The sequence below is a fragment of the Ostrea edulis genome, chromosome 1 (genome assembly GCF_947568905.1).
Source record: "Ostrea edulis chromosome 1, xbOstEdul1.1, whole genome shotgun sequence".
Classification (NCBI taxonomy): Eukaryota; Metazoa; Mollusca; class Bivalvia; order Ostreida; family Ostreidae; genus Ostrea; species Ostrea edulis.
The window spans coordinates 46,231,180-46,247,047 of record NC_079164.1 but is presented as its reverse complement, the minus strand read 5'-3'; the positions used below and the strand labels follow the sequence as shown (position 1 = coordinate 46,247,047).

General features: G+C 35.8%; 1 protein-coding gene across 1 annotated transcript; it reads right to left on the bottom strand.

Moving 5' to 3' along the window:
- Nucleotides 1–3,105: 3,105 nt before the first annotated feature.
- Nucleotides 3,106–12,929, bottom strand: LOC125653503 (carboxypeptidase B-like). Its single transcript, XM_048883040.2, has 11 exons — nt 12,869–12,929; nt 11,276–11,353; nt 7,918–8,002; nt 7,461–7,685; nt 6,495–6,596; nt 6,236–6,340; nt 5,857–5,967; nt 5,644–5,728; nt 4,687–4,889; nt 3,688–3,772; nt 3,106–3,321 (listed from the first exon to the last, which is right to left on the bottom strand). The coding sequence occupies exons 2-11, from the start codon at nt 11,347–11,349 to the stop codon at nt 3,137–3,139; spliced, it is 1,260 nt and encodes a 419-aa protein (XP_048738997.2). The 5' UTR covers nt 11,350–11,353; nt 12,869–12,929; the 3' UTR covers nt 3,106–3,136.
- Nucleotides 12,930–15,868: the final 2,939 nt, after the last annotated feature.

Sequence of the window (15,868 nt, the reverse complement as noted above, 5' to 3'; positions counted from 1 at the left end):
TTTTGCAACATTCCTGGGGTACAGGTAAGAGAAAATCACAACAAAAATTTTGCACTTGGTGGTCGTAACTTTCGTACATGTTCGGTGTAATGATGTATCGCATGTTTTCCCCGCTAATACACAAAGAATTCGAATTGGTATCCACTAACATATAATCGGCGCGATCGACATGAACGTTAGAAAATCGTAATTAAATACCAACATTTTCCTCTTGGCATATTGTAAGGTAAAGTAACCTAATTAAATCGGAAGATCCATCATGATCTTAGGTTTGGCCATTCATAAAAACACGTCGCGTTTCTATTTTCATCTTGATTCACTGCGAGGCAGGTTTCGCGCTCCCCTGGACATACACGATGTTTCGTCTTGTCCATGAGTAAAGATCCATACCCGAATTCCCAATTAATTTCATTGTATTGTCAATAATTTCCATTTCCAGTCACGTATCGCCTGCTCCTCGCGATTCGGTCACGACATTAACTAATTAACGACATGCCTGCGCGTGAAATTCCACTACCTGATAGATTTGCGTCACTTTTAACCCGTTATCTAAATACCACTTAACATGTAACAAGGGAGTGACCAATAGGCCCTAATATTTTTTCTGCCTTTATCCCCCAATCAATAAACGAGTAAAGAGGTCTCTGCGTCACAGTCTTAACACTAACGTTCGTAAGTCTCATCGTCTCGAAATGTACATAGTAGATCGTTCCAGCACCGTGTCATTGTAAAATGACCAAAAATATCAATATTCTCCCGTTTCCATGTGTCTTAAAATGACCCTAAAGACAAATATAATTTAAAAGCATGTTCTTGTCGATCATAATTGATTTCAACCGCATGTCTAATTTGGTCTTCATCTACGTCAATGGTGGCGGGAAAATTGAAAGTAGATACATTGGGACCAGGGACATTGGGTTGCAAAATGAGGGGGTAGGGGTTATTGGCCTCGTAAATCTTTTCAAGTCGTTCGGTCATTCCGTTGGGACCCTCCCAAGGTGCTACTCCGTTCCCCCAGGGCGTGTCTTTTGATGCAAACATAATTCACTTCTGTTTTCAAACCTTTCGTCGCAACGAAGCCAATCTAAAGCGCATGCGCTGGAAAAACCCCGAAAAAATATAGAACCTGAGCATGAGCACTCTGCATGTTCTAAATAAAGAAGTGACTATTAAAAGAACCTAGTCTAAAAATAACAAGCCAAACGACCTAAACAATCTATATACATAAATTGATTTTATGTACCACAGATCTTATCCAAAGCTTCCACGGTAACAGAAGAATCTTTGTCCAATAACATCCATAGCAAAGACGATAATATATGATATTATTTTTATGTCTTGTAATGCATTTCACCATTGGTTCGTTTGATTTCACGTGTCAAAGTATATAGATGCGGATTGACTGGGTATTTTTAATTATAAACATAAAAAACTCGGATTGACCTGTACTTTCTAATAATAGATTAGGGAAATTTTCCTACGTGCAACAATGAATGTGATTCACTGACGTATGTCATTCCAACCAATCAAGTTCTCTTTCCGGTTCACGTCATTACCTACTTCTAAACAATATGAAAGCGAAGCCTGCAGACTTAGAAGTAAAAGGTCGTATCGCGACTGTAAATGAAGACCAAATGATAGCTATTATGGAGAATGTTGATGCAAAGAACACGAACAGAGCTACTACAACGGCAGTTAGGTTATTCCAATAAACTCAATATGTTAAAAAAATAATTTTCAAATTGCAGTTTATGTTCCCTAATTTTGTCAAGCATTCTTTGAAAAATAATATAACATCAATCGGTCGATATGCTTTTCTGTGAAGTCGATATATCTATGGATAGACCGATTGAAATCATTATGGCTTTATTTGTATAGTATCTATAATGCAACACACGGTCGTGTGATCACCACTATTACAATAGTGTAATCTTACTGATGGATATATGCTAATATTGGAATAGGTAACAACGATACACGTACCACTTAACAACCACAATTCTACACTCTTGACAAACAGAGACTAACAAAGAACTTGCAAATATATATTTACATTCACCAATGACTGATCGTGATAGTATAGTGGCTAGCGTGTATGCTTCGCAGCCGAGTTTCGTTCCCAGTGCCGTGTAAAGTAGAGGTATTGACTGTTAGTGCCCGGCATTACAATTGAAAGTCACGGGTCTTACAGATATGACATTAAAAACGGAGTGTCACTGCGCAAGTGTCATGCATAGTTGTGACATTTTACGTAAAACTGGTGCGATATTAAAGAATGGTAGTAATCGCTGCTTACCCTCTGATACAGTAATTACTGACGAAGTCTTCACTGCCAAGAGGAGGTTGTTTTGTGTAGGCCCAGGGAGAAATCTATAAGTGGGAGTAGCTGTAGAAATCAATGAATGTTTTAATGGTATTATTGTTCTGTGATTTATTATATAATCAGCCATTGCTTTCACCTCTACATATATGTATGTACATCTGAAAATGGTTTGGGACCACAATACACATCGTTACATGGGTTCCTGCTCGTCCTAGATTCTAAACTGTAACAAAGTGAAACTGAATATTGCTTTATAATATATCTACCATATATCCATCATTGCTTTATTCACTCTTTCCTTAATATCATATGGTCTTTGAACTTACATCAATTGATGAATATTAGTGTAAGTTGGGTTTAAACGTTTCCGGACTTTTGAGTGAATTTTTGCATACAACTGTTGCCGATATTCACCAATATAAGTTCAATCATTATTTAATATAAAAATAGACATATTCTATTAATTATTTATTGATACGATTTCTTCGTAATAAAAATGTTGATATACAACATGTAGGTGTCACCATGATTCCTAGCATATACTGTAGATTGGTGCAAATACGAAACTAAGAAATGTGGTCAGTTGCTGAAGAAATTCCGGTGAAAACATGCATGGTCCAGCATAATTTCCCCATATCTATACATGTGCAACAACACAAGCCTTCGATATTTTCTTCAGTGTGGGATATGAACCGGGACCTCTTACTCACATACGTCATATCTACTGTGGAATATGTCGTTGCAAAACAACGCAAACATTGAATTTAATTTGACAGAATATATAAAATTAACTGTTTTATTGATTGAAAACCATCAATTATTAACAACAAAATTCGCCAAAGCAATAAGAGCCTCTAATGTCTCAGTTCCAGATGGAATGATCTGATCTGGTGGCAGGAGGAAGCCGTATTTTCCTGTGTCACGTAACTCTACACCGTAGGAGTATTTTATTTTAGCCGCCCCATATGTCCAGTCAGCACTACTTCCGCTCGCAACGTCTACAGACAAAATAGTAACGATTCAGCAAAATATTATTCATAACAAATATACTATCTTAAATACATACGATAAAACGTAATTGAATGTATAGCTCTATAGAACTTTCATTTGTAACATGTTGATACAAATGTAATTCGAAATTAGGAGATTGATCATGGAAATCATCTTGGACAATGAAAAGGGGAAGATAACGAAGAGTGTTCAATATTATACTTCCTACAAAGAATTACAAAATTAAGAGTAAGGCAAGCATGAATCCCTGGACATACAAAAGGTCTTGTATCTGGATAGACAATGGCGTTGCATGAATAGATTAATGTATTGTTAGAAGATGGTGAAAATGTAATAGCCAAGAACAAACTTACATATAACGTTAGCAATACTGCCGTGGTTGTATTTGGTTCCGTAAACTTTTTGTAACGCCTTCACCGCTAATTCGGACCCCTTGTCCTGAAGTAAGAAGATATATCAGGTGCCTGTAGAGCATTGTTTATTTACAAGTCTAGTATTTATACCGAGCGAAGCTCGGACGGGCCGAAGGCCCGTCAGCGAAGCAAAGTTTTAAAGGTAACACGTATGTAAAAGAAAGAAATAGCAAATGAATAGAAATAATCTCTACATACGTTCAATGAAAATTTTATGATCCATATGGACGCCGCCATTTTGTTTTGTTCATCAGTTGCTTCTACAGTTATTCGTGTTTTAATTTTGAATGCCAAAAATACAAGACTGACGTACAGTTTGTAATAAACATTTAGTTTGTTTAATATGAACGATATAATCATCAATATTACAGTTTTAGCCAATTATTAAGAAATAGTAATACGACTACATGTAAATAGATGAACGAGTTCATGAGTTTCTTTAAATAAAACTATACGATATATTTACGTTTCCTGTTTTAGCACTTTAAATTTGTTGACTAGTTTTGTTTAGTTTTAAATGTCTTTTAAATTGCAAACGGGATGCATTGTTGTTTATAATTGTTTGATTTGAAAGAGAGAAAATAGTGGAGTCTTGATGTGACATCACAATGCACGGCTTACGTTGGCTAGCGTTATATTCCCCGTTGTAAATGAATAGGCGGATCCTGTAGTTATCCTCATATACTCCCCCCTTCAATATCAAGATGTTACTGGGCGTTTAGCGTAAGAGGAATTTCATAAATAAATAAATATATTTTAAAGTGGATTCTAATTTACCGTACTTAATCGAATTATGAAGGCCAATGACCATTTCATGCCTCGCTCGGTGAAACAGTCACAGCGTGTATATATCATTTATATTATACTTGGTACCTTTAGAGGATCTGTACTGATAGGGACAAACATTTATTCTTTGTGAGTATCTCGGGACACTTTTACCTGGTCCTTAAAATCCGGAGGAAGTTGTTTGGTGTACCCCCACGGAGTCATCCACAGCTGTGAGTAACTGTGGAAATCTATGAATCCCTTAATGTTTTTAGAGTTCTTCATGATAAAGTCTGCGACTCCTTTAACTTCCACTTCAGAGAATGGTGAAGGACCACAATACTGATCCGAACAAGGCTCCTTACTTGCTCCTTCCTCTGTAAAAAAAGTTTCTTTCAAATGATTATCATTCCTTGCCTGATATAACAAACATGGGATTATGATTTGTTAAGTAGACCTCTCCAAATGCAATCTACCTAACTATTATCAACTAAAACTTCGATTATCATATCAGTCAACTGTGTTATTTAAACCACAATACACAACTTCCGAGATATAAGCTCTTCTGTGATGGAGGTACGTTCAGTATTTTGTTGAACGCTTTGGTGGGTACAAGATGTATACATATATTATAGACTAGCTATGTAAATAAGATAAAAGTTACGAAAGCGTTAATTTTGTTTATATCAGCCGTTGGTATACATTAAACTGACCATATGAAGAATAAAAGTCTAATTAGGCCATTAAATTATAAATGAAATTATTTTTTTATTTCCTCTTCTGCATGAGTGATACTTTAATCAAAGAAAGATGGTGATTATTGATTTTGGTTTGAGCTATTCTATTATCAAATACTCATAAACTTACTAAAATTTTGTGTTCCGGCAATTTGGGTGATTACTTGATGTACGATAAACATCCTTACATAGGCAATATATGATGGCAGCGATAAGCATTTGTACCCACCGCGTGTGGACGAAAGTGTGTTTTGCATCTCACTGTGCAAAAGAGTTCCTCAAAGAGAAAGAGCTATTGGGCAACTCGGAAATTGTGTATAGCTGTCAAATTTAAGGATGATTACACACATGCAGCCATGTTTCCTATTTGTGGTAATGCCATGTAAAAACTTACTGCACCATTCATAATCCCAGTTTCTGTTTGGATCTACTCCAACACAAGATCCATGCTTGGAACGAGTTTTCCTCCAGTTACGATTCTGGAATCATTGGTGATGAATTTATTCATATTTTTAGAAATGTGGGAGAAAATTCGTACTTTATTACAATGGGATCTATCTCAGCACAGTAATATGATTTTTCATATGTTGCGAGAAACGGTTTTTACCTTTGTCCAAGTATATTCATAACCATCCACATTGAATACAGGAAGGATAAACCAATCAAAACTATCCACCAGTTGTTTAATCCTCGTATCGGATGAATATCTATCCAGCATCTGAACAGGAAAAGTACATCATCAGGCCACCAAAGAAAAAGAATAGTTATGTTATCAAAATAACTCGAAAAATGTCTATCCATGGTGACAGAAACGTTTTATTCCCCATTTTCAGTTTGTTAAACACAAGGTTTTGTGTCACGAATGAATATCTGTCAGTTTCAGTAAATGTGGAACAGGATGTGCACCACGTCAAAGAAATTTTACCAGTGCATGATGGTTATTTGGCGCTGTAACGTTTCGTTTGATGACTACGATATACACTTACTTGACCCGCCATAAACAGCACGGTGGCAGGTGATATCCATTCCCTGGAGTGAATTCCTCCTTCGATGAAGAAGCTAGGTTTGCTATTACCTTCACCTGTAGAAATCTTATGAGAAAAATTTACAAAAATTAAACTTATCATCATACATATATTAATACGTTTCCATTTTGCATCTGCTATTCCATTAAAACCACGATAATTTAATTTTAATTAACATTCAACAAATGAAAAGTTTGAAATGAAAATAAGAGAGACATACCCTTAACAACTGAATTGTGCGTCCCTCGTAGGATTGAGTGACTTTAAGGGCTGTAGTCATGTTGGGATAATACTCTGTGATGTTTTTTATCCAACTGTTGACCTAAAACCACAATTAAAATTCCTAATCCCGCCAGTTCCTTAAATGTAATACTTCATTTCGTAATTTTTGTATTTATACTCATCAGTATAATTAAAATTACAATTTAGTACGAATCATTGTTACTGGTCCATTGGTCTCAAAATACAATATGTTTGCAGGACTGTGATTCGGTGTGTTCATAAACACTATATTGAATAAACAACAGTAGTTATATGATGCCATATTGTTATGGTCACATGAGCGTTTTCCCGTAATTCAGTAGACGTTTTTGAATAAATTCTGCTTCGTAAGAATATAAAAACGGGTCAGCTAACAAAGGAGTACAATTCGTGTCCATGGGAATTCCAACAGACTGTTGGAAGACCTGATCACCAAAGACTATGAAGATATTTATTGTCCATGAGGAACTGAAGCATATTTTTAATTTCACTTACAAGTGCGTGGAATCAGAGTGGTGGATCACTCATAAAAATATAAAAACAAGTGGGCTAATAAAGGAACACGATTTGTGCCTAAAGGAATTCCAACAAACTTTTGGAAAACCTGATCACCAAAGATTAAAATAAAGCATCGACGAAAAAATATCTATGCCATTTTCAGTAAAGTTTGAAATGGTATATTTTTCACCACTCTGTATGAGTTAGCTTTTTATCTTTTTTCTATCTACTTTAATTGATCGTAAGAGAGAGAGAGAGAGAGAGAGAGAGAGAGAGAGAGAGAGAGAGAGAGAGAGAGAGAGAGAGAGAGAGAGAGAGAGAGAGAGAGAGATGGGGGGAGGGGGGTCTTGTCAGTACTCATCAAGTGTGATAAGCATGATTATATACTTTAAAATTTACAGATGACGCACAATAAATGGTTACAAACCTCATCAAGTGTATGGTATTTCCCGTAATTAAACAAATCAGCAGTTTCCTTTACATTCTTGTTCAATCGTTCTTGTTCTGATATCAATGTTTGTACGTCTCGTATCAATAAATGTGCCTGAAGTCCATTTTCGGTCAAAGTTTGATTAAGTTTAGAGAAGTGTTTGGGAGATACTTGAATGTCCAGGCTGTGATCAACGCCTCCAGGAAATCGCCATACATCTACCTATACTAATGTACATATACACTGTACGTAATGACATACAGGGTCCACTTACTAAAATACGTTCTGATTGTGAAAGTAAAACTTAGTCTGCAACATTTCAATGCATATTAGGAAAAAAAGAACCAGCAGTCGTATAAACTATTTAGAAAATTCACAATTATGTCTATTTTACATAAAAAAAAAAAAAAAAACAAAAAAAAACCCCACCATTATTGAATCAGATAAATCTCACCTCTAGAGGATTTTGATTTTCCAAAATTTGTTTTGATAGCAGTAGCTGTTTCTCAGACGTAGGAACTACCCGGAGAACTGAAAAGCTGTAAATGAGTATACTCCATTTAGAGATGTTAACCAGTTATGTACTTATTATATTAGTGATAAACTGAATAGTATTTACTATATCATTTGATCGACACTCTGAAAGAGAAACGAAACAAAGCCGAATCTGTGATTATTCCGAAAGTAAAGCGAATGAAAGGGTGGAGATAACGAACATCTCATACCTCCTGTAAGCAATACAAAATTAAAGAGTTGGGCAAATGCAGATCCCTGGACATACCAGAGGTGGGATCAGGTGTCTAGGAGGAGTAGGCATCCCATGTCCCATACATGTATAATAATTATATACAAATATTGATTTTTGAATGACAGCAATCTGTCGAGCATGACAAACCCTTTCAGTGCAGGGCATGGATTCTGAACTTTGTGAATAATTTGTTACATATAATTATCCTATGTAGATTTTGATACTGAGCGCAAGAATACAAGGGACTTTCGTGTGAGCCGCACCACACCTTCACCTTTCTTTGATACATAATAGAAAACGACCACTAAAATATATAAACTTAATTTCAAAACTCAATTCCAATGCAGAAAGATATATTTCGTTGAATATAAACATTATATGAAACAGAGATATGGATTGTTTTCCAATCTAATGTGTATTTATAAATATGATTAATCTCTGATTTAATTGTCAATGACCATTATGAAATGGACATAATTATGTTAAGTTTCACGCTACGTACGATGTGATAACACGCCCGAATACGCAAGTTCTGAGTTACCTAAAAGTTATTTCCCTTTGTCGAACTCTTTCGCATTTTATGACGTATGGTGGGTACACAATGTATACATTATATCGTAGACTGGCATTGTACATAACGATTACGTACGATTAATGTAATAAAAGCGTAACTTTTGTTTATATCAATCACTGGTATGCATATTCTGGCCATATCAAGCATAATTTGTTTGTATAAGATCATCAAATTGGCTATTGAATCATTATTCGTTTCCTCTTCTACATGAGTGACGCTTTTATCAAAGAAAGATGGCAATTAACAATACATGTATTTGTTTGAGCCATTTTGTTATCCAATACTCATAAACTCACTGAAGTTGCCTTTTCCCTGAGATAGGATGGTCTCAGAAACTCTGGATATCATCTTTTAAGAAATAATACAACGATAGTAATTAGCAAATGTACCTACTGTCATCATATTTTACGTCATAACTTACGGAAGAGTTCGACAAAGGGAAATAACTCTTGGAGAACTCGGAACTTCCGTATTCCTGCATATACTTATGCACATTGTAGTAAATATATGTATATAAAAGGTGAATATAATGGATAGTGATCAATCTTATATAACTTTCTTGAAACAATATCAACTGCACAAATTTAGGGAAAATGAATCAATATAAAAAAAAAAACCCAGCAAAATTACTTTGATCTAAAATTATTTTTTTACACCCCAAGGAGTACATTCTGTATTTTGATTTAAACAGACCCTGGACCTAACACCGATCGGGTACTGCTAATCAATCTCAATCACAGATCCAAAGGTATATTCCCATTGGTATTATTTAGAATCTATAATACGCGTGCCTGATGCCATTTCCAACGTCATTCGGCGTATTGCTTTTTGTAAATTATCGTTCAAAGAACGGTTCCAAAATGTAGTGGTTTTAAAATGATTTGGGCCCCAATTATCCCATGACACCATTCGACCCCATATTATGACCCCAACCAAGCCCCATGTAATCATGATTTAACTTAAATCCACAGAACATGGTTATTTTTCATTTTCAATATGACTTCTCATTTGACATTTCAATATGGCTTCTCATTTGACATTTCAATATGACTTCTCATTTAACATTTCAACATGGCTTTGCTGTTCGCCGGAAGATGATAATCAGATTTTCAACTTATATTCATACCAATTGTTAGGCCGTTGTTTACATACTGATTTTGACTACAGATTACTCCGTTTACTTGATCAAGAAATAGGGCTAACAACGGGTGTGACCGGTCGACTGCGGATGTTTACTCCTCCTTGTCACTTAATCCTACCTCTGGTATGACCAGGGTCCGTGTTTGCCTAACTCTTCATTGATATTGCTAATAGGAATTATGAGGTTGATTAATGTTCGTTATCTTCACCTTTCATGTATTAGATTGATCACTGCTCGCTATCTTCATCTTTTCATTATGTAATTTTGAATTCACACAACTTGGGGATGTTTCCATACTAATAGGATTTAGCGTGGTTCTACTAATCTTTAAAATTTTAAATTCCTACATATTCTCATGGAAAATTATCCTAATCTAAGCCTAATCAGAGTCAAACTTCAATCCACAACTCGGGTTCCATCCTACCCTACCTCATCCGGCCATGATTAAAAAGAAACTTGAATCTGAAGCAGCTGATGATGCTTGCATATCAATTTGACTAATTTTGAACCTGCTGGTCATGAGTAGGTTTTTAGAACTTTCATATATTGCTAGGTAAAAATTTGATTCCCTATTACCCCACCCTATACTCCAAGACCATGATTTGAATAAACTAAATTCTGCATTACTTGAGGGTTTTAATAAACTCGAATCTGCACTACCCGGGGATGTTTGAATATTAACGACTAATCATAACCCTGAGATAAATGTTTGTGATATTTCCTATATATCCCCATGTAAATCTTTGATACCCTATTGTGGCCTCATCCTACCTGTCATGATTTAACCAATTTTGAATCAACACCCACTAAGGAAGCTTTCATATAAGTTTTGTTTTTTCTTGTCCAGTGCTTCTTAAGAAAAGATTTCTAAAATATACCACCATAATTTGACTCCACTTTTTTGGCACACTGTTTTTCCCTATAGTAGCTCTAAAACTTCATTGTTATTTTGGATTTCAAACATTTCGGTTGAGCATCATTGAAGAGACATTATTTGTCGAAATGCGTGTCTGGTGCATCAAAATTGGTACCGTATAAGTTTTACATTTTCACTATTTCTTAATATCTCCCCTTTAAACAATTTTGAATCCTTTTTACCCAAGAATGTTTTATGGCGAGTGTAGTTGAAATTGGCTCTACGGTTTTGAAGAAGATGTCAATATTATGTATAGTTTACAGACAGACAATACGCCGAAGAAAGTTCGCTCTAGCTTTTAGCTCAGATGGACTTAGACAGGAATATTTCTTCAAAGAAATCAACGAGTACGTGCCAGACCAATATAAAAGACACAGGAACGCATATTCAAAAACAAAAATACATGGTATTGTTTAAGATTACGTATACATACCCATCAAACCTGGTTTTCTGTGCAGGACAGGGAACCCACACCAATAGAAAACAAGCTAGAAACTTTAGAATCATTTTCCTATAAATACAACAAATCAAATCAGAGTACTTTTAAAATATCATTTGCATATAAGACCTACTCCATTACCCTGAAACCTTACAAAGCAACGTACCAAAACTTCAATTATCCAAGGGTTTATCAAACTTTTTTAGACAGCCTTTTTATAATATACATGAATATATAGGAATCAATACAGCCCTTTCTGTGGAAGAATTGCCATGTTGGCCACACTGGATTACCAGTAGGCATAGGGTCTAAGACATTGTTAAAATTTTGCATGTTCCAAAAAGGTGGCGAAATCAAAGATCATAACTAGAAAATCACAAAGATTTCGTCAGAATGTCTACAAACACATTGGATACGATAATAATTACAAAATAATTCTCATTTGCCTTAACTGGTACCCTGTTGACTTCGCATCTCTTATGTTTGTGTGTAGCCACCAATCAGCGGGGTACCAGTTTAATATATTGTCCTCCAGGCAAACATTTTATAAAGGTCTAAAACATTAAAATGACTTCAATTTCAAAGCGCTGCAATTATAGATAACTCATAATTAATACTACAAATTTGGTGGGTTTTTTTGCACTTCTTCTTGCAAGATATTGTGTGTTTCATACCGATTGTTAAACCGTTCTTGGCACACTGATTTTGACTGCGGATAACTCCGTTTACCTGATCAAGATATACGGCTCACGGTGGGTGTGACCGGTCAACAGGGGATGCTTACTCCTAGACACCAGATCCCACCTCTGGTGTGTCCAGGGGTCCGTGTTTGCCCAACTATCTATTTTGTATTGCTTATAGGAGTTATGAGATTGATCACTGTTCGTTATCTTCACCTTGCATGGGTCTTTATGATGCCACCACACTTCACATCCACATGTAGTATAATACAGTGACATGCATAAATTATGCTCTCTCGGCGAGACATCCAAAAATAAAAAAAGCTTTCTCCTGCGAAGCCGCCAAAGGGAATAGTTTTTTGTCGAGGGGAACCATTTTGCTATTTCCCGAATTACCCATTCTAAATGTATAACTGTTTTACTAAAGTAGAAACATAAAAACAATATATTTGAAAGTAATATCCTGGATATGATACCTACGACAAACGAAAAAAGTGATATAATAAGTATTCCAAGTATTTAATTACTCCCTGAATACTTATCACTTACTTAGTTTGTGTATCAGTTCAATTTAGGTGATATTTTTAGATATTCATTCATGAGAACGAACAAGTAGGAATGAATAGATCAATGGGTGATGGAGAGAGGAACGAAGCGTAATGAACCGTGGGTTTCCGACCATACATTTCAGTAATATCACATTTACTATTATACATTATCATAGTCAATATACTACCATACATTGCAGAAATATCGCATGTACCATTATACATTATCATATTAAATATAATACTACCATACATTGTAGTTATATAATATTTATCATTATACATTATTATAGTAAATACATAATGATACACTCTATTAATAATCTCTTTAAAATTGTTTTGAAATTAGAACACCTTACCTAAATACAGACGCGCTATTATCAACTGATGGTTTGATCTTAAAACTTCATATCATATATATATATAAACTGTAGCCAGACTTAAAAGATACGCTATCTGATAAACGAGGTCATACACATCACGGGGTTTAGTTTGTATATTCACAAGATTTGGGACAAGTATACAGGACAGAGAAGAAGACATGTTATCTTATTCGTTGTGGAGTTTTCTCGATATTTGCAGCACGACTTAAGACCCTATTCATGATGTTCACGCTCTGAATAGGAGTTATTCTTTTAAATACAAGAAATTTATCCAGTAAGACATTTTAAAACGTCTGACTTTGTTTTGTTACAATAAATAATGCTATAAACTTGGAGGAGCTCTTTCAGCAAAAGTATATACATGTATGGTAAACTTAATACGAGGGCAAGTCAATAAGTAACCAGCCTATCCTATTGCCGATTGACCGAAACGGTCACTTTTTTCATGCCTTGTTTCAATACATGTTTTATACCTGGGTACAAAATTGTACGCGGGTCGAACCATTCTTTAATAGGATATTGAATGTCAAACATGGCTAGTGATGCAAAGGCATGCTTTTCATCTAAAGTTGAGTACCGTACTATAATCGGTTACTTGTATTTAAAAGGTAAAACAAGCAAGGACATGCACTGCGAGTTAGCCGATGTTTATGGGTCTTCTGCACCATCTTATACTCAGGTTAAATTCTGGGTAGGGGAATTCAAACGCGGTAGAACGTTTTTAGAAGATGATTATGATTGATTGAGGTTTTACGCCGTTTTGGCAATATTTCAGACATTTTACGGCGGTTAACTAATTGAATGATGTTTGGTTGTGAGTGTTTGAGTTTCCCTGACGGCCCCCAGTGAGCCTACTCATTTTCGAACATCAGGGAAACGATCTTTTGCGTGCCAAGGGGGTTGTGATCCTTGACACGGGACATCTTTTAACGTCCCATCCGACGGACATAAAAGTTAAAAATATATAAACAGGTTAAAAAACAAACAATTCGTGTATATAAACAGTTGTATTATGAAAGATTTCAAATTTTTCTGTAAAAGTCGCATTCTTGTAAATATTGTATAATATAATGATAGTCGATATTTGTAAAAAAGTTCTTTCGTTGATTGTACACTATTAAAAAGTCTATTTCGTATGGGCGTAAAATCAAACAATGTGATGAAATATGCATTCAGGCTGAGGTTCTCTGTTTAGTAGGTACGAATGTGTCAATTTTGAATGTCCGATGCGTATTCGTAAAATAATCATTTCGTCTTGCCGTTTCATTACGATGTAACACGATTTGTTTACTTTGTTTTGAATAGAATATAGTGTACTTCTGTCACAGAAATCCCAATAGATTTGCCAAAGAGAATTAACATATAGTTTTATGAAATATTTAAAATCAGTGTAAGGGATTTTGAAGTGTACAATATCACCTTGAAGTGCATTTTTGGCCACTTTGGTGTTGCCATGGATACCAATGGGACTTGGGATCCAGCAGAACTCAACTATTTTACCTTGTTTAGTTAAAAGATAGTACTGGTGTAAGATATCTAAAATATATGGATGATCAATATTCATGTTGTTTATTGACTGAAGACATGATAGGGAGTCTGAGAATATAGTAAAATGTTTATCATTAGAAGTTTTTATGTATTGAAACGCAAGCTGAATAGCCTTTGCTTCGGCGGAATAAATTGTTGCAACATTTGGAAGTCGTGCAGAGAAAATGTCGTTTGTGATTACTGCAGCAGCAGCGACTTTATTTTGGTCTTTTGAACCATCTGTATAGATATCAGTTGTAGTATGTTTTGATTGTTTTATTTCGGATAATTTTTGCTTGAAAATGGCGGAATTTGCTTAAGATTTTTTGAATTCAGAAAATGATGTGTCTACTTTGGGTTTTAGTAGTTTCCATGGTGGTATTTCAGAAGGTGACGAGGGTTTTACGATGTCTGGACGCCCACTGTATGCCACCGACGAAGAAATGTGTAAAAAAAGTTCGGGATCTGCTATACTCTGATAGGCGAATTCAGGTGGAAGAAATAGCACAGGCATTAAGCATTTCACATGGTAGCGTTTCAACAATCTTACGTGATTGTTTAGGTATGCACAAGCTAATAGCACGTTAAATGGCAAGTATGCAACGCCTTGTTGAAGCGTTTCAGGTCAAAAGATGATTTTCTTTTGCGTCTGGTGACTGTAGATGAGACTTGGATTCGTTATTATGAGTCAGAGAATAAAGCTCAGAGTCGTCAGTGGGTAGGGCATGGGTCCCCGAGGCCAAGGAAATTCAAGACGCAACCATCTGCTGGCAAGGTGATGTCCACAGTATTTTGGGACGCTAAAGGAGGCGTTATTATGTTGGACTTTTTACCCAAGAGAAGTACAATAACGGGAGTGTATTATGCAAACTTGCTAGAGCAGCTGAGAACCGACATTCGTAAAAAAAAAAACAAAAAAAAAAAAAACGCCGAGGTAAACTCTCTAAACGTGTTTTGCTGCAACAAAACAACGCGAGACCACACTTGCAAAGGATGCTGAGTAGCGAAATGGGTATGAATCAATACTACATCCTGCCTATTCGCCTGACCTAGTTCCTAGCGACTTCTTTCTATTCCCAAACTTGAAAAAGGATATCCGTGTACGTCATTTCCGGTCTGACGAAGAAGTTGTGACAGTGGTTGAGGAGTGGGTCGATGGAAAGGACCCTGAATTTTTCAATACTGGACTGATTGCACTTGAACACCATTCGTCTAAGTGCATCACACTAGAGGGCAATTACATCGAAAAAGAAGAACTGGTTACTTATTGACTCGCCCTCATATATGAAAGGTGAAGATAACGAACAGTGATCAATCTCATAACTCCTATAAGTAATACAAAATGGAGTTGGGTAAACACGGACCTCTGGACACACCAGAGGTGGGATCAGGGCCCTATGGGGAGTAAGCATCCCCTGTCGACCGGCCACACCCACCGTGAGCCCTATA